The sequence below is a fragment of the Poecile atricapillus genome, chromosome 1 (assembly GCF_030490865.1).
Source record: "Poecile atricapillus isolate bPoeAtr1 chromosome 1, bPoeAtr1.hap1, whole genome shotgun sequence".
Classification (NCBI taxonomy): domain Eukaryota; kingdom Metazoa; phylum Chordata; class Aves; order Passeriformes; family Paridae; genus Poecile; species Poecile atricapillus.
The window spans coordinates 37,793,043-37,819,828 of record NC_081249.1 but is presented as its reverse complement, the minus strand read 5'-3'; the positions used below and the strand labels follow the sequence as shown (position 1 = coordinate 37,819,828).

The window sequence follows — 26,786 nt, the reverse complement described above, 5'->3', positions numbered from 1 at the left end:
CTCTTATTTTTTACTATTATTAATCATAATTCCTGCTCACAGAATTTAACAAAGAATTTATGGGAATTCCTAAGATTAAGCTCTTGTTACATTGCTTTCATTACATTGAAAGAATGTGGATCGTATAGAATGGGGAGGAGGGGTCCCCCCTTTCAGGACTGAGGAATTCAAAGCTTACCAGATCTTCAGTCTGTTGTCTTTCTGATAATAGACATTTTTAGTAAAATGTTGATATCAGTGCAGTGTTTGTTTAGATTCAGATATTAAAAAGAGTAAGACTCATTTTTTTTTAATGCATGCTTTTTTTCTTCAGCTAATGAAGTTGCTTGGATGGACTCATTGTGCAACTTTCACTGCAAATTGGCTTCCTGTGATGTATCCACCCGATTATTGTGTATTCTAGAGAATCAACAACTGTAAAATTACAATGATTTTATATGGGACAGGATAGGAAAAGAGAAGTTTGACTTTTTATTCGAACGCATGTTTTCATTACTGAATGCTGATTATTAAATTGTGTGTATTTATCAGTAAAGGCACCTGGGTATGGCTTAATACCTGTTAACCTAACTCCTGTCATCAGGGAGTTTCCTTATTGTGCATCCCATTGCTGGCAATGGATGTGCCAGAACTGCCAACATCAAGGATTTGGAATTAGTTTGGAAAGAATTGCTGCATGCATGTTATGTTCTGAATTGTTACTTTTAACTGCAAACTGGTAAAAGTTCTGTATTTTTTATGGTACACTGAATTTTAACATGTTTGATCTTAATTTCAATTGTATGAAGGCCTTAAAGCTACTTCAAGAGTAGCTAAAATCTTACTTATTAGATGAAAATAATGGACACCTGTATTGTTTGCAAGAGTTTACATTTAATGTTTTTAAGAAAAATTCAACCTCTCAAACTGTTGCAATGTTTCTCAGAATTCCTGATGCATAGGTACTCTTGTAAATTTTCAGAACTCTTCATTTTGGAGTGATTTCAGGCAAACTCAGAAATCCTGGTGAAGCTGACTATGATGACAGGCTGATACATGTATAAAAGTGCCAGACAGTTACATCTTGATCGAATATTGTAAAGCTATACATAGATGTTTATTAATGTTAAAAATATAAAACACAGCAGAATAAATGTGCAAAGTTGAAGATCAAAAAAACACCATGTTCACTCTGATACTTTAAAAGATTTTTATAATGAATAAAAATACTGAAGCTAAAAATTGTACTGGTTTCTGGATGAGTACCTAAATAAAACTTGCTGAAAGAAAGCAGCTTACAAACAGCAGAGGGTCAGTGCAGCCCAGAAGATCAATGCTTTTTGTTAAAGCCTTCTTACTAACATTGTTCCTTCAGTGGAGGGAAGTTGGTCAGTTTGAACAGGTCATATATATCAGCCAGAGACAAACTGCTGTATCTTTTGCCTTGCTGTATTTTTTTTTGTACTTGCAATGCAACACTTAGATAAAACTGCATCTTTACAACCATAAATCCACGGAAGGTGCAACATAATCTTGGAAAGCATTCCAATCTGTGAGGTGCTGCCACTCAATCAAGATCAGGAGTAGTTTTCACTTTAATTCTTTCTAATTGTGGCTTTAAGCAGCTTGACATTTGATTCTGGAAATTCTGCTAGAATGGTTGTATTAAATATATTGCAAACTTTTTCTAAAAACTCATAGTCTGTACTGAATCTGAATTTATTTGCCCATAGTAATACTGTTCCTGGCTTACAAAAGTACACCATTGTTGCTAGCAGGGGGTCCAGAGCTCCATGATGGTACACAACATCAGTTGCCAGTATGAAATCATAATGGTAAGTTGATACAGGAAAATTTTCATTGAGGTCTTCTCCCCATATCAGTTTTCTCACTTCAGGTTTGTGCATATTCAGGTTCTGTGTATTTCTTGAAATATTATATGAAAGATTTTCAAGAACTTCAGGCAAATCTGTAGCTGTAACATGAGCTCCTAAAGAAAACATGAGTTTGTTTCAATTCACAGAATCACTAAGGTTGGAAGAGACCTTCGTCTGTCCAACCATGAACCCATAATCGCTCCTAAACCAGATCCCCATGTCCCACATCCAGATGCCTCTTGGGTGCTTCCAGAGACAGTGACTCCATCACCTCCCTGGTCAACTTATTGCAAGGGTGCCAAACCACCCTTTCTGTAAAATAAAAATTTTTTCTAATATCAAATCTGAACACCCCTGGCACAATTTAGGGCTATTTCCTCTCATCCTTTCACTTGAGACAGGGCAAAATTCATAGGTATGTAGTTGAACATGTATGAAGCTTTATCTATATAACTGGTCCAACCTCCCCTTTCCCAATAACTAGGGTAGTTTAGTTAACAAAACAGTATTTTACAATAGTTTTCATTTTAAAAAACCCAAAAAAACAACAACACAAAAAAAAGTGACAAAGTTTACTTCAACTGTTGTTTCATTGCCTTAAAGTGACAATGGCAGAGCTAGATCATCATTCACTGAAATCCAAAAGGAAATACAAATTTACCAACCTAAGATACAGGCCACAATGGAAAGCAAGCCTGTTCCAGCACCAATTTCCAAAACTTTTTTGTCTTTGAGGTTGAATTGTTCTTGATTTGATTCCAGATATTGAGATAAAGCCAGTGCCTAAAACGGTTAACACATATCCATAAGAGGGTAACAGCTAAGTTGCACAAAAATTCATTAGAAGTTTTTATACAAGGGTGTTGGTTTTTTTAGTATAATGAGAAACACCGAAGGGTGTAACAAAAATGTAAGATGGGAAGAATTGTGATGTATCCTGGTTTTTTTATATATTAAAAAATTAAAGCAGTTTATTTTTAGTTTTAAGTTTATGTGATATGGATTTACTACACACTTCTGCATGAGTCCTCTGACAGCTCAAGACAGAATCACAGAATAAGCTGAGTTGGATGGACCCACAAGGATAGGCAGTGTTAAAATGTGAACCATGCAGTCAGAACAGCAAAGTTTAACAATATGTAGGAAGTAATGTTCTGATTTATTATCCTAAGTGTTATGCTACCACTATCATAAAGTAAATTTAGGCTTCAGCAGAGATTTTTGAAAAAGCTTTTTTTGTTTCAATTTTTTTAGCAAAGAAAATATTAAAAATTGGTTATTTACAAACTCGACACTTGTTTATTAATAATAATATAAACTTTGAAAAGAAACAGTGCAGCACTGTATGAAAATATTATCAGGCCTTTGTAAAGATTTTGTCAGATAGTAGAATATAAGTGGGCTGTTTATTAACAACATAAACTGATGCCAAAGAAACTGTCTTCCCCATTTTGCTTCTCTTCTTTAGAGTTGTGTTACTGTTTTAACTCTTGTGCTTTTCATAATGCAACACTGTCTACCTGCTCTGGGAAAGCTGACAGCTAATAAATCACTGGTCCAGTTTGTGCAACCTCTCAATTTTCTTGGAGAGTTTTACCATCTGCATTCTGACACTTGATTAATGTGCGAATTGATGATCTGACATTTCAAAATAAGATACTGTTTCACACACCCATATGCTCTCTCTTTATTGTTTTGAAATTGTCTGCCATTTTCTTGTGAGCTTTTTAAATAAATGTGGATCTGAAAAATTTTGAAATCCTAATTTTCTTGTGTTTATCAGTTGACCCTCTCTTCCCTCAAAGGCAGTTTTCGTAGCATAAAATTCTGGTTTTAAGCATAGGAGAAGCAGAGACTGAAGAACTGCTTACATGTATGATTTTCCATACTGTAATGAAACTGTTCCAACCTTTTCTTTAAAAGAAGCGTATTTTATCATTACAATGTCCTTTATTTATTTAATCACTCACAGTTTTATTTTTCAGCCTCCTTTTTGTACTGCTGATTATTTTCTTCTCAGCAGTGACTGATTGGAAGCATGGAGGAAGCTGGATGTTTCTTCCTGAGTTCCCTTACTGAATTTTTTTTTCAATCCCTACATCCAATGTACAAATGCTTTGGTGCCATAGTCCTTTTGGCATGAACTGGCAAACTGCCCTAAGGCAGAGCTTTCTGCTGAAAGACTTCATTCTGCATAGGGAAGCTTCCATTGTCAGAAGTGTCGTGTAAGAAAGCTTCCTTGATATTTGTGTGCTGCTGTCCTGGTTTGCTCTTGTGACACGTGAGCTTTCTGTGTGTGGTCCTGTGTACTTACCCCTGGCCATACCACAGCTCCAAAGTGTTCTATGGACTCCTGAATGACAATCTGATGGCCAACGTATGTATAGTGCTCCTTATCAAAGTAGTGTGAAACTCTAGGAACCCAGTTCTGCAGTATTTGAAGAGTTACCGGTGAGCCTGTGAGAGAAAAGTTGGAATTTCATGAGTTTATATGCAACTTGTTAAAGGGAAAAATGTATTTGACATAAACAGTATGTAGGCACATGAAGTAGAAAAGTTCCCAGGAATCAGAATCATAGAATTGTTAAGGTTGGGAAAGATCTGGAAGATCATCAAATCTGACCATTAACCAACCCAGCACTATGTTAATCGCTAAAACGTGTCCCCAAATGCCACATCTACACATCTTTGGAACACTTCTGTGGGTGGTGATTCTCCCACTTTCCTGAGCAGCCTGTTTTAATGCCTGACCACGCTTTCAGTGAAGACCAGTTGCTGTCCAAAACCAGAGAGTCTGGGTGGCCAGGGAGTGAAAGGAACAATGGTCATTTCCTGCCATTCTAGGTATTCACATGGCCAATTTAGAGATAGAAATGAACCGTTTAGGAAAAGCTACTAATTCAAATATAAAACTGCTAATAACAGCTGGAAGACTTTCAGGATCAAGTTAGCTTGTATTTTGGTTTGTGCTGTTGGTTTGGTTTGTGAGGCCAGCAGCTCTAGAACAGCAAGCTTTTTACCTAAGGACTTAGGATTTACATCCTACATTGAAGGAAACCTAACTCTTTCTTAGTGTTTTTTTTTAAGCATCCTTCCACAGAAGGAGGGTTGTAAGACACTTTTTATGTTGGCATACACAACATAGTTCATCAGGTCAGTGCTACAGTTGTCCTAGGGTGTCTCATCATAGCAAGGAGGCTTGTGGGTGAGGTTTTTCCTATTTGTGCTGAGGCTGTTCCATCTGATCTCACTGAAAAACTATTCTGAATGACTGAACTTTTGTTGCAAGGATAGGTGTAGAATTAAGTGCAAGGGAAAACTTTGCTCTGGCTTGCAGGGATTTTAACTGATGCCTGCCTGGAATCCTTACTAGCTGCTAGCTGGAGCAGTTTAGCCTGTTGAAATCTGTAATGGTGTGGCTTCAACAGTGCCAGCCCGATCAATGCATGTTATAACCATATTTCTTTCATAAGAGACTGTAATTGAGAAATAATTCTTAGATGTCTAAGTAAAATCTAGAGACCTTTTAAAATAGATTTCTTAATTATGGAGATAGGTATTTTTTGTAGATTGGAGCTGATGATATATGCAAACATAAGGGGAAATAATGGGGAAAATTTGATATCAAAGGAAAAGTTACATGATGACATCTACTATTTGAAGACTGACAAAAATCAAAGTATGATATGCTAGCATGCCATAGCAATTGCAGTATTTAAATTGGATTAAACCTGCATCAGATTCCACATGCTCAGAGCTGCAAGTGCAGTTTTCAGAGTCATACTGCTCTTCAGAGGTTTCTTCCTTGGATTGGCAGTCCATTGTTCTTTGAATTTTGTTGGGGAATGGTGGCTGCTGTGCAGAGATCATGGCAAAACAGCTGAAACAGAAGGGGAAAAATAATGTTTTAAAATCTTGCAGGCACTCTGTTCATATGAAATATGGCTGAAAAAAGACAATAATTTAGGTGGCCTTAGGTGGCTCTTTTGGGGCTTTTTTCAGTGATGGATTGAAGAAATGGGATGAGATGTGACATCCCCACTCCACTGGTTGGTACAAGCTGTTTCTGGGAATGTAATCATGCTGTCAGAATTTTTATTCTCTCTCATTTATCATTTTTATTGTTGTGTTTATTTTATCTTTTATGCAGAAACTTAGCATTATATCACTGAATTGATACCATTAGTCAGCCTGAAAATTGAACTACTCTTACAAGTTGAAGTAATAGCTGAGAAAGGTAACTGTCTTGATATCTGTGACTTTTTATGTGTAATTTGCTATTTTCAAAAAACTTGGGACTTATGATTCCAGAGACAAAACTGTTTCATTTGCTGCAGTCAGTGCTTTTGATTTTGTCTCCTGGCATAGAGTTGCCTTCTCTTCCCTGTCTTTTCCCACAGAACTGCTAACTCTATTGCACTGAAATGCAGTGAACTGCAGAGTATGCAGATGGCAGTCGGGAAATCATTGCAGTGAGAAGGCTGAATCCATAGGGCTTCTTGGATAACCCTCTGTGCATCCCCAGTGTACAAGGCAGCACCCAGTCTAAGAAGGAACTGATTGATACCCGCTGACGTCAATAAAAGCAGGAACAGGACTTGATAGACTTTATATAGATTTGCTTGGAGAGACATTGGTCAGTGAAATTCTTTGCTTGACTAGAGTTTTCTTCAGTGAAGCACCTATGTATATGCATATGTCTGTGGGTATGTGAAAATATGTATATATAGACATAGATATATACACAGACACATCTGTATGTAAAGAGCAAAAGGTTCATAACTTGCTCTGGCCAGAGGCTGTACAAGTTCACCTTTCCCACATAGCATGATGGCTGGGGTGAGCTGTGTTTTTATCCATGATAAAAACATTTATCCATTCTGCTCATTTTTGAGACTGTATATTTGCTCTCTCCAGCCGCAGGTACTGCAGACAAAGTGTTGTATCATCTGGGTTGCATCATTCTGCAGGAGGCTGTTTCAGATATCCTGACTGGAAGGGGTAAATCTTTGCCAGTGGCCAAGATGTTTAGCTATGCCTGCAGGTAGTTTTTTAAGGAGCAGTGTGACTGCTGACTTATGTGAGTGATTTAATTTGCACATGATATTGACACCATTGCAATTCTACTGATACTTGATATATTCCTTATTGCTATTCTTTCTATTCACAAGGACAGGATTTCTGTTCTAATTACTCTGACACTGCATTTGCTCCGTCGTGGCAGTGATTTTGGACTGGTACAGAAAGGAGTGCTTTAAATCAATTTCTGCACCTTTTTTTTTTTTTTTTTTTCTTTTTTTTTCTTTTCCTTCAGAGGGCCTCCATCTGTCTAGTAACAAGATCTGGCTTTCCCCCATTGTGTGTGATTTGAAGTATGACGATGGTAGGTAGGAGACAAGTTAATGGTGCAGTCATTGCATTCCCTGGCATGAGTGAGTGCATCCATGTTCACATTCCACGTCACAGTGGGACTCCTTCCACCAAAAATGCTTTTTCATTTAATCAAAAGTAGGCTTCTGGATTTGAGCAATGTCTCCTTTTCATGCCTTAAGCTGGAATAAAATCTGCCCTTGTTTTAATGTTTTAGAAAATCTCTGTGAAAAATATTTTCAGACTTGTACAATTGGGAAGGTACATAATGAAAAGAGAAGAATCTATCAGAACTGGTGATGGATACAGCCAGAAAACATTTGGTTGAAGACACAATAGTCTAAACATTTTATGTTAAGACCGACAGAGCACTACATTCTCATTTTTGGGGGTTTGAGGTATTTGTTTTGGTGGGATTTTTTGTAAGGCTCTTGTAGCATGATTTGTGCTATTTAAGTTAAAAAGCCAATTCTGAAACAGAAAAGCAGGAGAAAATGTTATCTTGTCCAGTACTTTACTATGTATAAAACCAAAAGTCTTGTTTAATGAGTAAACTGTTAATTTGTCAGTTTGGGTGGAAATTGATCCCCCCATATTTTTTTTGTTGCTTAAATAAGTACTTACTACAACAGGCCAGAATCTCAGTTGGCTGTGGGTGGCAGTGAATTCCAGAAAACAGCTTGGAAACATGCTTAATAAATACAAATTTGTTGATCAACTATTAAGTACCTTCAGCAAACAAAATTTTATCTCTGGTCCTGATATATATGCATACTCTATATATGTATACCCTATTATCACTCATTCAGATTTGATTAGACATGTAAAGTTACATTTTCAAATTAAAAACCATTATGCTTTCCCTCACTTTGTCCTTTGACTTCCCCTAAAATGGGAGTCTGCTTAAATATTTATAAAGGAACCTTGCTGGTTTTGCTAAACCCATTAAAATGATCAGGAGGCCTGAAATCCACACCAGTGGTTACCCTGCTGCTGGTGTGGTCCTGAAGACATAAGTTGCCTGAGCTCCTAGGTGGTGATTTGGGGGGATAAACACTATGCACTCTGTGTTTGTGTGTCACCTGACGCACTGGGCTCTGGTTTTTGGCTGGGCCTTCTGGATGCTATAATAATATCTTGTAGAGGTGTAGCTTTCGCTAAACAGAAAGGGGTTTATAAGTGTGTATACATGTATATATATGCATGTTCATTCTACTGCCATAATTATTCAATGAAATATTTTGCAGGAGCTAAAAGTATGTCTTTTTTTTAGATGCAAACAACAGGAAAATGCTTGCAAATAGGTGGTGTTTGCATTATTGCATTCTCTATGTGTAATATGTTCAAGTTGCTGCTACTCTTCTGGAATTACAAAATGTTTTGACATTTTTCTGATCCATATTTTACTGAAAATAATGTATCTCTGAAAGAATTTTGGTTTGATACTATTGCAAGCAAAATATGTTCCCTTAGAAAATGCTGGCTCTTTCTGAATGTTAGCAGCCAGGTTTTTTTCCAAATTAGTCTTGTTGGGAAATAATTATCTAAATTCTTTCTGAGTTTTTAAATTAGTATTGACTTCATTAATAGTCTTAAGCTGTTGTGAACAAAACTTAGAAAATCACATTTAATTTCTTCAGAATCTAAGGAAGAAAGAATAATTCTCAAAACTATATCTATTTGACAATATTACATAAAATTAACAAGGTAACTCTTAAGGGGCAAATTATAAGATGATGATAAACCTTAAGACAGCAATTTATCCCCTATATGAATAAACTTTGTGCCTCTTAAACTGCTGAAATCAATTACTCTGAAAGAGCTTTTAATATCCAGTTACATTGCCAAAAAACAGTAGGTTAGTGAGCAGTGCTGTGTCACTGGGTCTTCAGCTGTAAACACAACTCTGCTGAAATGTGTTCCAGCTCAGCACAGAGTTGCTCAGTGTAGTCTGTGTTAGTTGAAATACTTGGGCAAAAGCCAGTTTCATTTTCTCACATGGAAAATGCAGTTGCAGTCTTTTCTTTGCAAGACTGGGCTTAACCATACTTGAACCATACATTAACATCCTGTTTCTTAGAGCTCATGCAATTTTCTCATGTTACCAGGTGCTAAGTTTAAAAAAAACCCAACAACAATACAAACGCTAGGAAATAAAGGAAATGTCAATGTTAGGAACATCACCATAGTAAATCTATGAGGTATTTGAATCTACAAGGTAAACACACCCAAATACCACAAGCCAGCAGCGACCGTCACACCACACGAAACAGAGAGCTGGATTCTGTTGGCTCACAGAGCTGACCTGAAATACAAGAATTCAGACAAAGGTATTTCTATTGTTAGTTAGCAGGGAACACAAAGACACATCAGACAAGGTTAGCTGGGCAGCTGTGTGGGGGTACCTGATGTGACAGAGGGCATGGGAAGTTTCCTGTGGGTGGATGCACGCTCCAGAGGTTTTTTATACAGGCGTGCACCTGAAAAGAATAACTTTCCCCTTCAGCCAGTCAGATTGCAGGTTATTTAGAGTAACATTACCAGGCAGCGCTCAAAGAACTTACCGTGTTACACTTAAGTCTTCCACATGTGCAGTACAAAATCAAAACTCTCTTAGACTTTGAAGTCCCAAGCATACAAACCTTTCTCAGCTCCTCCAGACTCTTGTTCTGTTTTTGCAGACGACGCATTCCCCGTGTTCGCCTTACGTCAGCGGAGCTGAACTTAGCAAGCAACTTACTGTGGGCAAACTAGCACATAAATAATGAGTGTGGCAACTTGGCAGCAGCCCAAGTGCAGGGAAAAGTTCATGAAGCTCCCACTACCAGGAAAAGGTCAGGTCTTCCTTGCCCTGCTGAGTGTCTGGCTGGGGCAGCTGTGGGTACCCTCCCTGCCCTGAGTCACAGACAGTGTGGGGAAGAGTCAGTCCTAAGGAAAAAACAACTTTCTCATCATCTTCACTGCAGGTCATAACCATAGGAAATATTGTATCCACTGAAAGAGGTCCCACTTTTATCAGAAGATCTTCCAACTGATTATTTTAAAACAGATTGATGGATGTCACAGATGTTGAAGATGAACCAGATGTGTATTCCTTACACATTTCAAGAATTGGAGAGGTTTATTCATTTATTAATGAATGCCTTATCAAAGGCATTTATTCCTTTGCTGTCCTTCTGCCCTCCCTTCTCCTTCTTTGTAAAGATTTTGCCAAAAGTAATTCAATCCCATTAGAGGACAGAATAATTTAAAAGCTACTTTGAAAGTCATAGAGCTAGAAAACACCCCCTGGCTAATTAATGGACGGATGAAAGCTGGCAAAAGAAATGGGGGAGGCAGAGAAAATGTAGATTTTTAACTCAATTTATAGGCATTTTCATTTTGGGGTGAAAATTTTGAATTTAGGTAATGCTCTCCTGAAGAGTGGCAAAGTTTAAAAAATGAACCTTCTGTGTCATGGCAGCTGTTCCATGCCTGGGCTGCTGCATGTCTCTAGGAATCACACCAAAGATAGGAAACACTTGGCTCCACGTTCAAATGCTCACCAGCTTCTTTCCTCTGAAATTTGATAGTTAAAAGATGCTTTTTAATTTATAATTGGGAACTAATACTGAAATATCCTCTGTATTAAGTTGATATTGTAAACTTTGCATTCCACAGACCTGCCTGACTTTACAAGTAGTGCAAGTGAGTGGTCCTGAGGCAGGGGAGTAGCTGTTATTGGAAATGAAGATAGGCTGTTATTGGAAATGAAGATAGGCTGCTCTTGGAATGACTGCCATGGCTTTTTTTTAAGATGTGTTCCTTCTAGCAGGCATGTTCCTGCTGTCATATTTATTCTATTTGTCACCAGAGATGAAGGCAGCTCAGACTGGTGCTGCTGTCAGAGCTCTATCCTAAGCTTTGGAATGGGACTGGTGCTGGACGTAAACAGTTTATTTGTTAAAGGAAATCAGAGGAATTGGCTTACTGTGTAAGGTGCCTCTTGTAGCAAGGGTGGAAACTGTAGGGACAGTGTTACCAGTTATTCATGAATCATGCAGTTATGGCTTAATTTCTTGATTATAACTCATGGAGGAATCAACACTGATACTCTGAAATTAGCTTTTGTTGACATATATTTACTATATACTTTCTAGAAATACTTCTGATTCTACACACAGTCTCCAAGTATTTCTTGTTTAACATTGAAAATAACTGTTGTCTGGAGGGATAGTCCCATGGAATTAAAATTTCTCCAGACTTCTGTGAATGGGAAGGCTGAGAGCAGTAGAGCACCTCAGTTCAATGTGTAAGAGGGAATTTTTCAGTTATTAATTCAACATTCAATTCCACAAAGCTCTGAATTATTTCGTTGGCTTTTCTCTTTCTCTAAACACTCATGGGAATTTTGCCATCTAGACCATTGGTGGAAGACAAAATGCAGCAGGCTGCCAAATGTGATAAGAAAAGCAAACTTCAAATATTTTTAGAATGTATTTTAATGTGAATCGTGTAACTTGTGTAGGTTTGGGGGGTGTGTTAAGTCTGGTAATGTGAAACCTAATTGGTTGTGTGGGTCTTTTTCCCGTTTAGTGCTATTAAACTATCAGGAAAGCTGGGAAGAGTATTTTTTCTGACTGTGTCACTAAATTCAGCAGTAACATTCTCTTCAGTGTACAGCAGAGTAAAGTTATATTCACAGAATCACAGAAATTACTAGTTTGGAAGAGACCTTCAAGATCATCAAGTCCAACCCATGCCCTAACATCTCAACTCATTTATTGGATTATAGATTACAGTGTTTAAATTTTAGAACAAATTTAAAAGTTCCTCTGCTGTTAATAGTACCAATTACAGCATTAAAAAAATACAAAACTATCAAAGCTTTAAAAGGTTGTGATAAACAGGAATGAAAATCTTATGGTCATTAAACCCATCAGGAGCAAGAAGCTGCTAGATTTGTGCCAAAAGGCAGTAGAGTTAAATCAGAAAAGTTAAATTATTTTCTTGTCAATTAAATCAATAACCACAGATGAACAGGACCAGATGGGTAATTACTCAGAACTCCACTGTGGTATTACCAGCTCTAGACCAAAATGTGGTGCCTGCCTCTGAAAGTAGCCTTGATACCTAAGCACAGGAAATTGTACAAATGTGAGTTGTATTTCTAAGGGAGTCTTGAAGGCATATAGGGAACAGTGGGGCAAGTAAGTCTGACATCTGTGCTGAAAGGAACAGCAGTGCTGCAGATAAATAAGAGGTATGGTAAAGAAGGTTTTTTGTGTTCTTTGGCAATGTCTACAAGCATGTCATGAATGGTTCTCCAGTTTATAGTGTACATGGTTTTCATAGGTCACTCACTAAAGATCCTCACAGAAATTGAGTTTTGTTGGGATCAGGAGTTTTATATTTTGTTTTAATAATTTAACAGCAAGGAGGCCATAAATGGTCAGGTTTTCAATCACCCAGAAGGACCTGTGCTGTTGAGTGTATTCCTAAAATATAGTGGAAAATAATGTGTTGACAATAATGTAGAATTATCCAGGACAGTAAAAAGAAAAATAAGCTGCAGGGTTCCAGAATGATCTCTGGCATGTTATGAGAGGTGATAATGTGATAAATGAAATTCAGTGCTGACAAGTACCACATAATACACAGTCTCTAATTCAGTAGCACCTGGGAAAGAGATCTTCATTGAGCCAGAGACAACTATATACCGTAGCTATATACCTGCAAAACCACATCACTAATCAAAACCACAAACGGATTGTTGCATTTTTATAAGGAAATTTAAAAAATCCAACCAACAAGCTAACCAACCAAACAAAAACTGAAAAAGGAACACTGTTTTTTCCACTGCAGTAATTCAGATACTATTGCATATAATCAGTGTGTACCTCTAATCTTGGATTAAAACATTCATCATCTTGGAGGTCCTGCAGGATTTGCTGGAGGGCCTGGGTGACCTGGTGAATGACTGATGAAAAATAGCAGTCACACTTCTAGAGCAGATTCTCCCAGTTCTTATTGCTGGAGACATCTGTCACCAGCCAGATAAATGTCTACAGCATGGTCCTGGCATGATCTGCTGAAGTATAAACAACTGCGAGATGAATTTCTTCCAGGCTGAATCCCTGACAGAGAAACACCAGTGAAACATCTCACACGAATTAAGGGATGTTTCTCTAGGAAGATGACACAGCTGACAGCTCAGCTGGGGTGCCTCTACACCAAGGCACGCAGTATAGGAAACAGACAGGAGGTGCTGGAAGTCACTGTGCTGCTGGAAATCTATGACCTAGCTGCCACTACTGGAACTTGGTAGGATGAATCCCATGACTGGAGTGTGACTGTCAATGGCTACAGGCTGTTTAGAAGGGACAGGGGAGAAAGGAGAGGTGGTCAGGTTGCCCTCTACACCAAGAGGTGTATTGAGTGTGGAGAGTTGTCTCTTAAGAACAGACACGAGCAGGTTGAAAACCTGGGACAAGAACCAGAGTCCAAGGCAGCAAAGAGAAACTTGTGTGGGTGCTTACAGAACCCAGGGACTCAAGGGGAGCCTGTTGGTGAAGCCTTCTTGCTCCAGCTACAGGAGGGATTGTGCTTGCAGGCTCTTGTCCTGCAGGGAGACTTGGACCACCCTGAGATCTGCTGGGAAAATTGTACGGTGCCTGTAGGCATTCCAGGAGACTCTGGGAATGGTCAGGGTAACTTCCTGACCCATGTAACAGTCAGCCCTACCAGAGGGGATGTGATATGAGACCTGGTGGTCACCCACACAAGAAGACTATTCTGGGATGTCAATATTGGAGGCAGCCTAAGCTGCAGTGATCCTGTGCTGGTGCAGTTTGCAGTCCTGAGAGATATGGGTCAGGTCTGCAGTAAAGTTAGGCCCCTCAGCTTTAGGAACACAAACTTCAGGAAGGCCAACTTTCAGCTCTTCAAGGAGTTAGTAAATAGGACCCTCTGTGAAAGTGCACTCAGGGCCAAGGAAGCAGTACAGACCTGGTAAATCTTTAGGGACAACTTGCACAGAGTGCAAGAGATTGAGCTTCCCAGGAGCAAGAAATCAGATCAGGCAAAGAAGACAAGAGACTGGTGTGGCTGGATTGGAACATGCTGGTTAAACTAAAGGGCAAGAAGGAAACACATGGGCAGTGGAAGCAAGGGCAAGTGTCCTGGAAAGAGTATAGGGACACAGCCTGGCTCTGTAGGGATGAGGTGAGAAAGGCCAAGGCAAAGCTGGAGCCCAGCTTTATAAGGGATGCAAAGAATGAGATGGGCCCCTGTAGATATCTCAGCCAAAAAAGGAAGGTCAAAGAAATTGTACCACTCATGACAAGCAAGGCTGACACACTGGTAACAACAGCTGAAGAGAAGGCTGAGGTACTCAACAGTGTTTCTGCCTCAGTCTTCGCTGAGGCCTCTCTTCCCACACCTCTTCAGTGAGTGGACCACAAGACAGGAGCTAGGGAGCAAAATACTTCCCACTGTTAGTGAAGATCAGCTTCGTGAACACATGAGGAATCTGATTGTGCATGAGTCTCTGGGATGCCAGGAGATGCATCCGAGTCCTGATGGGATTGGCTGATGTAGTTGCCAAGCCACTCCTCATGATACTTGAAAAGTTCCAGGCTACTGGAAACAGGGAAATATAGTACCCATCTTTAAAAAGGGTGGAAAGGAGGCCCCAGGGAACTGCCAGCCTCAGTCTCACCTCTGTGCCTGGGAAAATCATGGAGCAGATTGTCCTAGAAGCTCTGCTAAGGCACGTGGAAGACAGGGAAGTGATTTGAGACAGCCAGCACAGCTTCACCAAGGGCAAGTCCTGCCTGACCAACCCAGTGGCCTTCTATGATGGAGTGACTACATCAGTGGACAAGGGAAAAGCTACGGATGTCATTTATCTGGACTACGGTAAAGTCTCTGACAGGGACCCCAACAACAAACAAATCCAATTTCTGAATTGAAGAGAGTTGGATTTGATGGGTGAACTGTTCTGTGGCTAAGGAATTGGTTGGATGGTCACATCCAGAGGGTAATGGTCAATAGCTCAATGTCCAGATGGTCCAGAGGTCCATGTTGGGACCAGTGTTACTTACTATCTTCTTGACGACATAGACAAAGGGATTGAGTGCACCCTCAGCAAATCTGGATATGTCACCAAGCTGAGTGGTGCTGTTGACACACCTGGAGGATGTGATGCCATCCAGAGGGACATGGACAAGCTTGAGAAGTGGGCCAATGGGAATCCCCTTTCATTTAGCAAGACCAAGTGAAAAATGCCGAACCTGGGTCAGGGCAACCCCAAGTTCCAGTACATGCTGGGGGATGGACAGATCCCCATCCGTGGAAACATTCAAGGTCAAGTTGGACAGAGCTCTGAGCAACCTGATCTAGTTCAAGATCATTGCAGGAGGGATTGCACTAGATGACCTTTAAAGATCTCTTCCAACCCAAAGCATGATCTTCAGTGTTTGGCATTTTTTTTTCCAATTCATTATGGCCATGGAATGAATTCTCAGCTTAAGGTCACTAATACCCAAAGTTAATTCTGGTGGCCTTCCTGAATAAGGGCAGTGAAAGGTGTAGGATAACACTGAATATGGACCTCAGATCAAACACACTGTTTTCATTATTTATAGAATAAGAAATCCATTCTCCTTGGTAGATGCCTTCTTTTGCTTGTCTGGCTCAGGAATGGTGAGTCAACCACTTCACTGGGCAGCCTGTTTCAGTGCTTGACAAGAATTTTATTTTTATTCTTTAGTTGATTCAATGCTTCATGTCAAGCTTAACCTTATTTGCACATACAATGAGATGACACACATCTCAAAGAAGGGAGCAAAGCTGAGTGTTGGTAGGTAGATAACCTGGAACAAGTTGCCCAGAGAAGCTGTGGATGCCCTGCTGCTGGAGATTCAAGGCCAGGTTGGATGGGGGTCTGAGCAACATAGTCTAGTGAAAGGTGTCCCTGCCCATGGCAGCAGGGTTGGAACTAGATGATCTTTGTGTCCCTTCCAACCCAAACCATTTTGTGATTCTGAGTAATAACTTTAAATTTTGCTGACACATAGGGGATCTTTATGTTCAGGAGCATGAAAGAGTGAAGAAATGTTCCAAGATTTTATGCTGAGTAGAGTTTTATGCTGAGTAGAGGGACATCAGGCTGCCCCCACCTTGTCACCAGCTCCTGGCTGCTATTAGCTGTGTATAGTGCATTTAATGCCTGCTCTGTCCTTCCCTGGCAGTGCAAGCACTGCAGCTCATTAGCAAAGCTGTTGGGAAAAACAGTGCTGCATCACTTGGACTTATCACAAAAGGTGGTGAGGAATGGGACTCTAAACTGAGTGCTAATTTCCATAATCTAACCTTCCTCTATAATTTAGGCTGCTTTGGATTATCTCAAATAGCCTCATTCATGTGATGATAGATGTGTTCTCTGGGTCCATCTGGCTCCATCTATTCTGTCTGTTGAACCAAGAGCTCTTCCTGTCTTGCAAGAAAAACAAGTGGACAGGTGTGTCAAAAATTTTTGGTGGGCTGAGTAGGACCTTCCTTCACTTTTCTTTAAGTGAAGAGTCCTGGAGAATTCTTTAAGCATGCTTTGTAATACCAGAATTAACAAGTTTTTTGAGCTTTTCTAACTAGTAATTTCCTTGTTGAGTTTTTTGCCCAGCTTCTGTAAGTGTCTCTGATCATGGTAAAGACCATTTAGATGCCATGCACTTGCATGAAGAGATTGGCTAGAGATGTAAACTGCAGAGAGAGGGCAGGGAAGGAGCAGAGAGGCACAACCTCTGGCACTGCTGGATGTGAAAAGTGCATTTGACTGCATGAAATCATGGCCAAATCAGATCCTTTGCCCTCATTTTCATATCTTCACAGCAGAAGAAATAGAACTCATCCATGGATTTCTTTTTTTTTTTTTTTGACAATGTTTGATTAATTCCTGTTTAATTATAAAGTCACATACCTCAGCTTCCCTCAAAATATACCTTCAAAACTCCGCAATGAGTTTTGAGGATATATTCAATCCTTCTATAGGTAATTTTTCAAAATCTGAAGCTGTTTGCCTTATTGTTTTAGTTTTAATTTCATCATTAATTTCAGTTCTTCTCTGTTTAAAATAGGGACAGATTTTTCCCTTTGGTGCCACCTCTTTCTCATCTGCTTATTCATCCCACCTGTTTGGAGAGCTGCTGCTCCCTGCAGAGAGAAGTCACTAAAGCTGAATTTTCATCTGAACTCTCTCAAAGCTCTTCACCGAGGAGCCCCCTGCCTTGCCATGGGGTGTTGTCTTACCTCCTGTGGTCCCTCTACCATTTCTCAGCCACTTGTTTAGAGAAGGACGCAATGCCATCTGCTATTTTTTCCTAATGGCAAGGAAATATCTTGAACTAATTCCATGGAGCTTTTTATAGAGCTAAGATTGTGATGGTCCTAATATGCTGAACTGGAAGTTTAACAGCAGGGGCTGCCCTTACTCGATCTGTTTGGGGCTGGTTACTATATACACAAATGAGGGACCAACTCAAGCTGGCTGTGTCAAGGATGAACACTTGCAGGGCTACAGGCTTTGGCTTACTTTTTGTTTTTGTTGGGCTGTTTGATTTTTTGTTTTTTGGGTTTAGGGGTTTTTCACTGCTGTGTAGTTTGAGGGCTTTTTTGTTTGTTTGTTTTTTGGTTTTTTTTGTTTGTTTTTTGTTGGTTGTTTAGGGTTTTTCATTTAGGGTTTTTTTGCTGTTGTTGTTGTTTTGGGGGGTTTTTTGTTATGTTTTTCTTTTGTGGGATATATAATTATCCACTGTTGCAATAATATTTGCCAAGCAATAAATTCTTCAGGTTCTTTTTCAGGTAAAGCTGCTGATTTTTAACAAACCTGGACTTGTACAAGTTTCACTATACAGATGCACAATAAAAATACAAAGTGTTTTTCCTTAACTATTTTGTGTGCAAATCAAAAAATCTAATGCAAATCAAAGCAGCTTTGTGCCTGAATTAGTACTCAGACTCTTGATGACATTACTAAAACCATAGTGGAAATATCAGATGGTTACCAAAAGGTAAATTTCTATGTCACTGAAGACAGTGGGCTTTTTTGCCTTAGACTGCAAAAAATATATTCCATATTTTTTTCTCAAGTTTATCTTTAAGAGGGCTCTTGTATATTTGGCATTGTGCTTTTATTGAAGTTTTATTTCTTGCCTCTTCTTTTTTTCCATTTATAGAATGAGTTTAGGTGCAAAAGGTATAGTTTTGAGACCTCCAGTTTCACTCAGATTTAGTCAACATCTGTGTGCTGCAGTGTGTCACATCTGAAAGCTCAGCAGGTTTGTCCAAGCAAGAGCTGCAAAATTTAATCCTGAGTCACTAATAATATTTATTTTTAAAAAATCAAATGAGCTCCAATGTTTATCATCACATCTTTTAAGCGCTGGCTGGAGCTATAAATGGGCTATATATTCACTGTATCTGCTGTTTCTTGCTGTGCACCTGCTTCACAGGTGTGCTGAGCTGTCCATCTCATAGTTAGGAATAGGATGCTGATTTGGCTCTGTAGAAGTTTAAAAGGATTGTAATATGGATGTTTAACAAACATCTTCAGTCAGAAGTGATCATTAAGTCCTTACTGGCTCACTAAAGAGGGAACTGCTGACAATGTATGCATCATGATTTGTTTATAACATCAAAATTAGTTCCTAGTTTTAGTCCGCAGAAGCACAAATTAGAGACATAAATCAAAGCCTGGCTGTTTGAAGGGAGACACTTGGCTTTTTTTTATTTTATCAGAGGGACAGCTGAATCTTAGCTTATTTCCTCAGCTTCACCTATTTTATCGGTGTGTTTTGTGAAGGTGGGAGTCCAGAAGGCCCAGGAGCTTGGTGCCAGGGAGGAAGTCAGCCCTGGAAAACCTTTTGTTGTGCCTCTGCCTCTGCAGTCACGCAGTGTGCCTGTAGTATGCTAGGAATGGCCCAGAAAAAGCAGAATTACGTTATCTGGAAAGTACCAGTAATGCTTAAAGCTATGAAAGATTTGCCTGGCAGCTTTTGTAAGGCTATTCAGAAAAGATATTTTGGGATAGCTATTACATCAAAGTTAAAATGATTCCCTGCCAGCACCACCAAAAGATGAAGGGTTACTTTATGCATTTCATACCAGTGATGGGCCCCACAAATGCTTTGTTGTCCTCTTCCCCTCCCAGGACATGGTTCCAGGCCTCCATTTTCATGCCAATTGGTCAAAACCACAATTGTTTTAAAAGCTCTTTAAGGACTGCAATTGCAGCAGTGCAGTACAGACAGAAGCTCAGAGGAGGCGTAGCTGTGCAGTGTAGGAAATTTTCTTCAAGTGAAATGTATGCCATGAGTAACAATATCGTGCCACAGAGCACAGGCTAATCCACTGCTGCAGCAGTAGCAATCCTGGACAGTTACACCTGGTGTTCCAAACCTGGTTTTGTGTCCCTTGTTCATTTTCTCCTCCACCCCAGAGCTCCAGCCTTCCTGCCTGAATGCTTGCTTTCACTGGTAGGTGCTCTGCCTTTCCGCTCCTGTGTCCTTGGGAGGTAGGGAGTGATGCTCACACCTGTCTGAGTGTTTGTGACCTGCTCTGAGTGAAGCCTCTCTGTGGGGAAATTATTACTCACTTATCTCCACAACAACTGTGCCATTGTGTGGATATTTTTATGTTGTTTGTCCTTCTGGTCAAACACTGAAATGTACTGCTAAGATTGCAAGGAATTCTCTCCAGCTTGTTTCAAATGGAAATAGCTATTATGGATGTTATGCAGTAAATGCTTTGCTAGGCAGTTATCTATGCATGAGTAATGAAATCCAATGAGAAGAATAATTAGTCTTAATCAAGAAAAAAAGTCTTACTTTGGTTTTAACTATCACTTCTGCAATGCAGCTCTTCTAAGAGAACATTGTTAGTGCTAGTGCCATGTAAGCTAAACAGTAAAGCTCCCCACTGATGAAGTGGCTTCCCCTGCACATGTTTCAGGGGGCAGTGAGCAGCCTGGGGTGCCTGCCCATTGCTGGGAGATGTCATTCTCTCTCAGCTGTTGGTCCTCCTGCTGTGCACTCACAGAAGGATCAATTGCAAAACCACTTGTGATGGGTTTTTTCAGTCCTCACTGACCAGATTCTTCAATGTCACGCAGGCACTGGGGACGACGTGAGAGCACAGAAATGTGCTCTCAAATAACAAGTTTGCCCAAACCTTTTTAAGTTTGAGTGCAGTCTTTGCTCTCCTGTATCACTCATGTGCTTGTGTCAAACTGAATGGAAACCTTTCATCATCTCGGCAGGGAGGTTTCATTTCACAGAATCACTAGGTTGGAAGAGACCTTCAAGATCATTGAGTCCATCCCATGCCCTAAACCCTCAATTAAACCATGGCACCAAGTTCCACATCCAATTTTTATTTAAACACATCCAGGGATGGTGACTCCACCATCTCCCCAGGCAGACAATTTGGCTACTAGCTAGTACTGTAGTTGTCATCCATCTAATAGTCTAACCATCAGGTGATATAATTTCCTAGAAATTTCAGAAAATTGGGTTGCAATTGCTTGTGGAAGGCCATTCTTCCAGTCCAATGCAGGAGAAAGTACATCTGAGCCATTCCTGGCAGACATTTGACTAACCTGCTTTTCAAGACCTGCCAAGAGGTGCAGTCTTCATTTTACTGAGGTCTGTGAGGAGCAGAGTGTCACAGGTGCTAGGTGCAAGGGTGAAAGCAGGTTTGCACAGTTTGCTTTTGTGCAGCCTCTGGTTGAAGCTCCAAGTCAGCTGTATTGCACAGCTGTAGCACAAACACTGGGGACACTCCAAATCCCATTAAACCAAATAAGATTAAATTGAAAAACATATTCAAGCACATTGCTGAATGACAACCACAACTGTGTTTGAGCATGAGGTGGCATTACTTGACACTTTTCCATACCCTTGGTACCTCACTAGACTGAGACTTACATGGCAAGAAGTTGCTCCAACATTTTGTGAGCCAACAAGTTCCACTGTTGAGCGCCCTCTGAGTTAAACTGTGCTTCTTAGCAAGATTAAAGGGCAAATGCTCATTTAATGAGAAAAAAATAGCATAGGTAGGCAGACACCCTACTCCCATCCCCACGACATTTCAAAATGTTTGTAAACTGAAAGGTGTGAGTGTGTGACTCACATGGCGGCACAGATATTGCAGCCATCTATGCTGGAGGAGGACCACATGGAAGAGAACTGCTTTGGCATGTTGTTTTTTCCAAACCATATCACTATGAAGACCGGACAAGAATGTACTTACTCCTCAAAACTGGAATGAGGGCCTGCAAACAGAGCTATATCCAGCAAAGTTTTATAGACTCAGAATTATCTCCAGCATCTGTGCAGGAAACATGAGAAAGGACATTCATGCAGTGATTTAAGATGTTGTTAATGAGGATAAGGTTGCCTCTTCCAACTCTTTTCAGCTTTCCAATGCACATTCAAGCTATTCCATAATTTTAAGCCCTTCTTTTGAACACCAAATTGTCATGGGCTCTCTTCTAAGGGCTACAACCTAATGGGTCTCATGAGCTCTGATGCACCTGTACAAGCAGGAAGACTTGTCTAAGAGCATCCTCTTAGAGTGGCCACTCTTCTGCAGAAAGTCATGTCCCTGCTTTGTGTGTGGTCTGACTAGAAAAACATTTTTCTGCTGCTTGACTTATGTGAGAATTCAGGACCAGATAGTCATTGCCTTAATTCTTGGTGACAAAATGCATCTTCCTAAGAGCAATGCTGCTGGCATGACTCTTCCTAGGACCAGGACAGCAATAGCCAAAGCAGTATAAAATCCCTTTAAAAAATTAGCACTTTCAATTTTTTTAATTTTTATGACAAAACAAATATAGCCTCAGTTGTCAGATGAAGGGGACAATTTCTACAAAAGCACTTCTTATCTTGCAGTGTATTAAAGGTTTTCTTCTGCACTTCTAGTTTAATATCTGGCTATGCTACTCTGAAGAAGAAGCTCCTTTAATAAGGATCTTTGACTTGCTGGGTCTTAAGTACAGCTCCAAAACTACCAGAATTATTATCTTCTACTTTAGAAATATGTAATAAACAACAGAAGCAAAACTTGCATACATCTAGGCTTGTGGCATGTAATATTTATATTTTAATTTAAATTCAGCATTGAGTAATAATGCCATATTACTTAGGAGAATGTCTTGGCAGTGTTTGCAAATAATTCTTCCTAAATGTAACAGATATCCATGGTCCAACAGATATGTACAGTCCAACAAATTGTAAGTCAATCTTCAGGTTCAGTGAAAGGCAATATCCTGAAAGAAAAATCACTTTGGCAGTTTGTGATCAGCAACTTGAGTTACAGTCTTGGTACTCTCAGCATCACACTGTTTCACTTAAGAAACATGACCACATATTTTTAAAGTGAGGACTGGTTTTTTATTTCATTGCAGAAGCCAAGTTAAAAATCATAAAGATAGCAAGAGAGCAACAGCCTGCCTCATCCAGAGGAGGAAAAATCAGAAAGTAGCTGTTAAGTTTAAGAAGGAAACAATTATATATAATATATATAAAGGTTTATATAATATATAAAATACCAATTATAGCATCAGGCTGATAGTTGTTTATTAAGGGACTTCTGTACTTATTGCATTGCTCTGATCTCTGGATACAACTGTGGTATTAATTTTTTCCATTGTGAGTACTGATTTATCAGAAACATTGAAATGCCTGGTGTTCCCTGTCCCTGGAAACATCCCTTTCCTATACTTAGGGCTCTAAAGCATTGCTGAAAGGTGGGACAGAAGTGAAGCAAAGGCGAGGGGTTGTCTCACTTTGTGTCTCCCCCAGAGACAGGAAGGAAGAGGTGGTGGCACTGCAGGCTCTGCTCATGCTATGTGCCTGGTTTGGCTGAGTACCTGGGATTAAGCCAAATTTTTCCCAGCAGGTTCAGGGAGAACCTGCTCCGGTTTTTCATCCAGGGGAACAATGATAGTACTTGAACACAAAACAATAGGCCTTTTGGCAGAGCCAGAACAGCCCAGGAAAAAGCATTTAGGAAACCCTTTATCCCTCAGCCCCAGGCAGAGAAGGCGGGGCTGGGCTGGAGCCAGCTAAGACACCCCTCACTGCGTGTGCCAGGCGAGAGCAAAGATCGGGAGAGATGAGCTTTCCTCGTCCTTTCCCACCATGTCACTCAGACAGACCCAGACAGGTTATTTCTGAACTGCTGAACTGCTGTCAGGGGCTAATTAGCTCAGGCTTAGTTTCAAATGAGCCATGAGACCCTCTTAAGTCAAGCATCAAAATTCCAATCTCTCGATCCTAGGTCTGACCTACTCAGCTCTCCGTGAGGCAAGAGGGGACAGCCTGAATGAGCACCTGGGATGCATCCCACTGGCTCAAGGGGTTTTTCACTGCATGGAACCATCAGCAATCCAGGTCTTGGGGAGTTTGACAGAGTAGCACCCATCTATTCACCCAACCCCACAACAAGAAGTGGATGCCCTTGGTGCTCCCACCACTGCAAGCAGGAAGTTTTGCATTCCCATGACTGTGCCTGCCTCTCCACCTACCTCCCAGGTTTGAGGTGGCCCTGGCACTCTCTGGCTGTGACATCACTGAGCTTGGTAAGCCTCTCCCCACAGGACAGGAGTCTTCTCCTAGAGAGTGTTTGTGTGTGCCACAGTGGCCGACCAGCACCCAAAGACAAGGAAACAGTGGCACTGTGTGGTAGGAAGCAGTCGGAAGAGGAATAGAAGTGAAGAAAGAAGATGAATCACGTTCTCATTTCCATTAACAGTTTGTGCTGACACAGAAGTTCCCACCCGACTAAGAGTCCTGCAGCTGCCTCACTTAAATCAGTCAATGGGGTATTCACACACCAGGAATGAAGCCTGTGGCTCGAGGGCTTGTCCTGTGCAGGAGTGCTGCAGCTCTTTTGCCAGCCATTCTCAGTACACTGATACAGCATATTTGCATTGTACATTGATAGCAACAGAGATGTTGAGAAGTCATCTCACTTGTCCATTTCTTCCCCATCCTCCCTCTTACTCTGCTTTGTTCCCAGAACACTCCTCATTTCTTGGCTAGAAAAGTCTACTGGCACAGTTTCACACGAGCAAAGACTCCTTTCACAGGAGCAGTGGCTTTTCTAATCTTACCCTCTCCCTGCTTTAAAGGCCTGCATTTTGACATCTAACCAGGTCCTAATCATTTGCCATGTCTAGTGTGGCATTTCTAGTGCAAGAGGACAGCAGCTAAGGCAGGCTGCCTTTTCTGCTGGGCTGCTGGACCAGTCATACCACCTCACCCAGGTGTCTTGAGACTTCAGGCACCAGGACTACTGGTTCTATATAGAAAGAGAACTATAGTTTCCTGATGGAAAGCCATGACTAAAATTTGTCAAAATGTAATTTAAAAAACCTGAAAAGGCACTATTTATTGTACCTACAATGCAACCTGTCCACAGTGGACCAGAGATTCTGGCCCTCCCAAGCCTGCTGAATTGGTACCTCAGCAACTGCATTAATTCAGTTTCACTTTCTACTGTACATAACTTCTTATTGGATCACAATAGTGTTTAGTTTTCCTCAGTAGTGACCATGTCTGTTTGCCTGCAAAGCACTCAGCACAGTAAGCTTGCCACAGCCAAGTGTCCTTTCACTCCATGCAGCTGTCACATCTGGATTTCCTCCTTCAGACACAGACAAGGAGGGAAGCAATGAATCTTTTCAATTACAGACTTTAATATACATGTGCTGTAGCACCTCTGATTCAAAGCCTCGTGGGCAGTGGGACATGTCTGTGCTGGAATGGAAACACAGTCCTGTTAGAATAAAGCACACTGTACAAACTAAGCTACCTAATTACATTATTTTATTTCACTAAGGTAGCACCCCACTAAGTCTAATTTGACAAAGGTCACGGTGGTACAAGTGTAGCCCATGGCTCAAGCACAGGTAGCTATAATCATCACATAATGCCTGGCATGTTCAGGTTATGAATGTGCCTACAAGCTTATGTTTGACCTTAGACCCCAGATGTGAACTCCTTTGGATCTGATATGGATGTGGTGTAAGTAGTTCCTTCTTCAGTTAAATATAGCCTGGAAAGCGGCTGTTTAATAAACTGCAGATACATTTAGGGGTCTTCACATTTAGGGTTATTTCTTATTTTAAAAGAGCCTGTAAATGCTTATTTCTATCACAAGGGTGAAATTCTTCCCAAGTAACCTTGAATCCTGGAGCTTCCCAGCCTCCCTCAGCAGAGGGTCAAAATCTTTTTGACTTTACTGTGCAGAAGGATCCTGAAAGCACTGGGAATAACATGTTTCCTTATCTCAGTGTGCTTCAGATGCATAACCCATGTGGAATAGTCTCACTGTCCCATTCAGTGACTGTTCATACACCTAACAGAAGCCAAGTTTAGGTTGAAATACGTATGTGTAAAATACGTGTGTACATGGACTCCACACACACACACACACACACACACACACACACATTTCTTTAAAAAAAGAGTTCCACATAATCTTTGAGACACATGAATGAGGGAACAGCATGAAGCTGTGTCAGAAGAGGTTTAGGTTGAACATTAGGAGTGGGTTTTTCATGGCAACAAACCTGCCAAATTTCCAGGAATGTTTGGACAATGCACTCAGGCACATGGTGAGACTCCTGGGGCTGCCCTGTACAGGACCAGCGGTAGGAATTCAGTGATCCTTGTGGGTCCCTTCCAGATCAGGATATGCTATGATATCTCACTACAAGCACACCCAGATATCCATATCTTTTAACTGTGACGCTGCATCCCTGTGGTATCAGGAAATACACAGAAGCTGGACACCTGACACAGCCAGGCACACTCCTGACCCTGCTCCCCACACCTCTGAGGAAAGAGGGTATACCATGGCATGGGTCATCCCTGGGAAACTGAAACCTGAAGTCAGAAGTACTTTGCAGCCCTGTCATGAGCTCAACTACCAACCTGCCAGTTCAGTGCCAGAGCATTGCCTTTGATATCTGTCAGTGTCAGAGGTGTTAATATCCAATTATAGCAAAAAATGAGCTTTGCAACCAAGGAAAAACTGATGTTGTCTTTCCATAAGCTGGGAAATCTTTGCTCCTGAGAGAGAGGTTGTTTTTTTTTATTTAATCAACTATGAAATATATAAAATCACTGTGAGATGTGTTTTCATAAAATTGAGAATCAGGGCTTTTTTTAATGCATTGCCATTCTTCCAAAGTAAAAGAGACATTACACACAGAAAGCTTTTGCTAATATATGACTGGGGAAATTAAACTGTCTAGCAATATCAAAGACTAAAGTTATCTTGATTAATATCTGACACCTCACTAAGTTTCAGAAACACAATTTACTTGTTGTAATAAATCAGCTGAGACTCCATTTGCTTCATGCAGAAAAAGCCAATTCTTTATTCACACAACTCATTTTATACAATTTTCACAGATCTCATGTGCAACACCAATTGGCTATTTTCTTACTACTTCATTCATTGGTCAGAAGGTTTTTTAATTAATTTAATTTTGTGTGTATGTGCTAAGGC

The 26,786-nt window shown here is 40.4% G+C and overlaps 2 protein-coding genes across 7 annotated transcripts in view; one reads left to right on the top strand and one right to left on the bottom strand.

Annotated features, from left to right (window-relative positions):
• Positions 1 to 1,029, top strand: part of TPP2 (tripeptidyl peptidase 2) — a 50,616-nt gene extending 49,587 nt beyond the window's left edge. For both annotated transcript variants that reach the window (XM_058837005.1, XM_058836996.1), the window contains one exon: positions 314 to 1,029. In XM_058837005.1, coding sequence (XP_058692988.1) covers positions 314 to 403 — 90 coding nt within the window. In that variant the 3' untranslated portion in view covers positions 404 to 1,029. The remainder of the gene's footprint in view (positions 1 to 313) is intronic.
• A 136-nt stretch (positions 1,030 to 1,165) lies between these two features.
• Positions 1,166 to 9,936, bottom strand: METTL21C (methyltransferase 21C, AARS1 lysine). 5 transcript variants are annotated; one of them, XM_058837007.1, is made up of 6 exons: positions 9,791 to 9,869; positions 9,455 to 9,531; positions 5,588 to 5,736; positions 4,171 to 4,313; positions 2,522 to 2,639; positions 1,166 to 1,969 (listed from the first exon to the last, which is right to left on the bottom strand). In XM_058837007.1, exons 1-6 carry the CDS (start codon positions 9,860 to 9,862, stop codon positions 1,575 to 1,577), a joined length of 954 nt encoding a protein of 317 aa, XP_058692990.1. In that variant the 5' UTR covers positions 9,863 to 9,869; the 3' UTR covers positions 1,166 to 1,574. The 5 variants fall into 5 exon arrangements, with proteins under 5 accessions (XP_058692990.1, XP_058692992.1, XP_058693007.1 ...); XM_058837009.1 differs by lacking the exon at positions 9,791 to 9,869 and adding an exon at positions 9,632 to 9,648 and having other exon boundaries at positions 9,453 to 9,531; XM_058837024.1 differs by lacking the exon at positions 9,455 to 9,531 and having other exon boundaries at positions 9,869 to 9,936.
• Positions 9,937 to 26,786: the final 16,850 nt, after the last annotated feature.

Bases quoted from the DNA above. Each gene is read 5' to 3' on its own strand.
- METTL21C (XM_058837007.1), bottom strand. From the start codon at position 9,862: ATGCTTGGGACTTCAAAGTCTAAGAGAGTTTTGATTTTGTACTGCACA. The intron at 9,532-9,790 runs GTAAGTTCTTTG...CTTGTATTTCAG, and splicing joins GAAGACTTAAGTGTAACACG to GTCAGCTCTGTGAGCCAACA. The intron at 2,640-4,170 runs GTAAGTACACAG...TAACCGTTTTAG, and splicing joins GAGCTGTGGTATGGCCAGGG to GCACTGGCTTTATCTCAATA.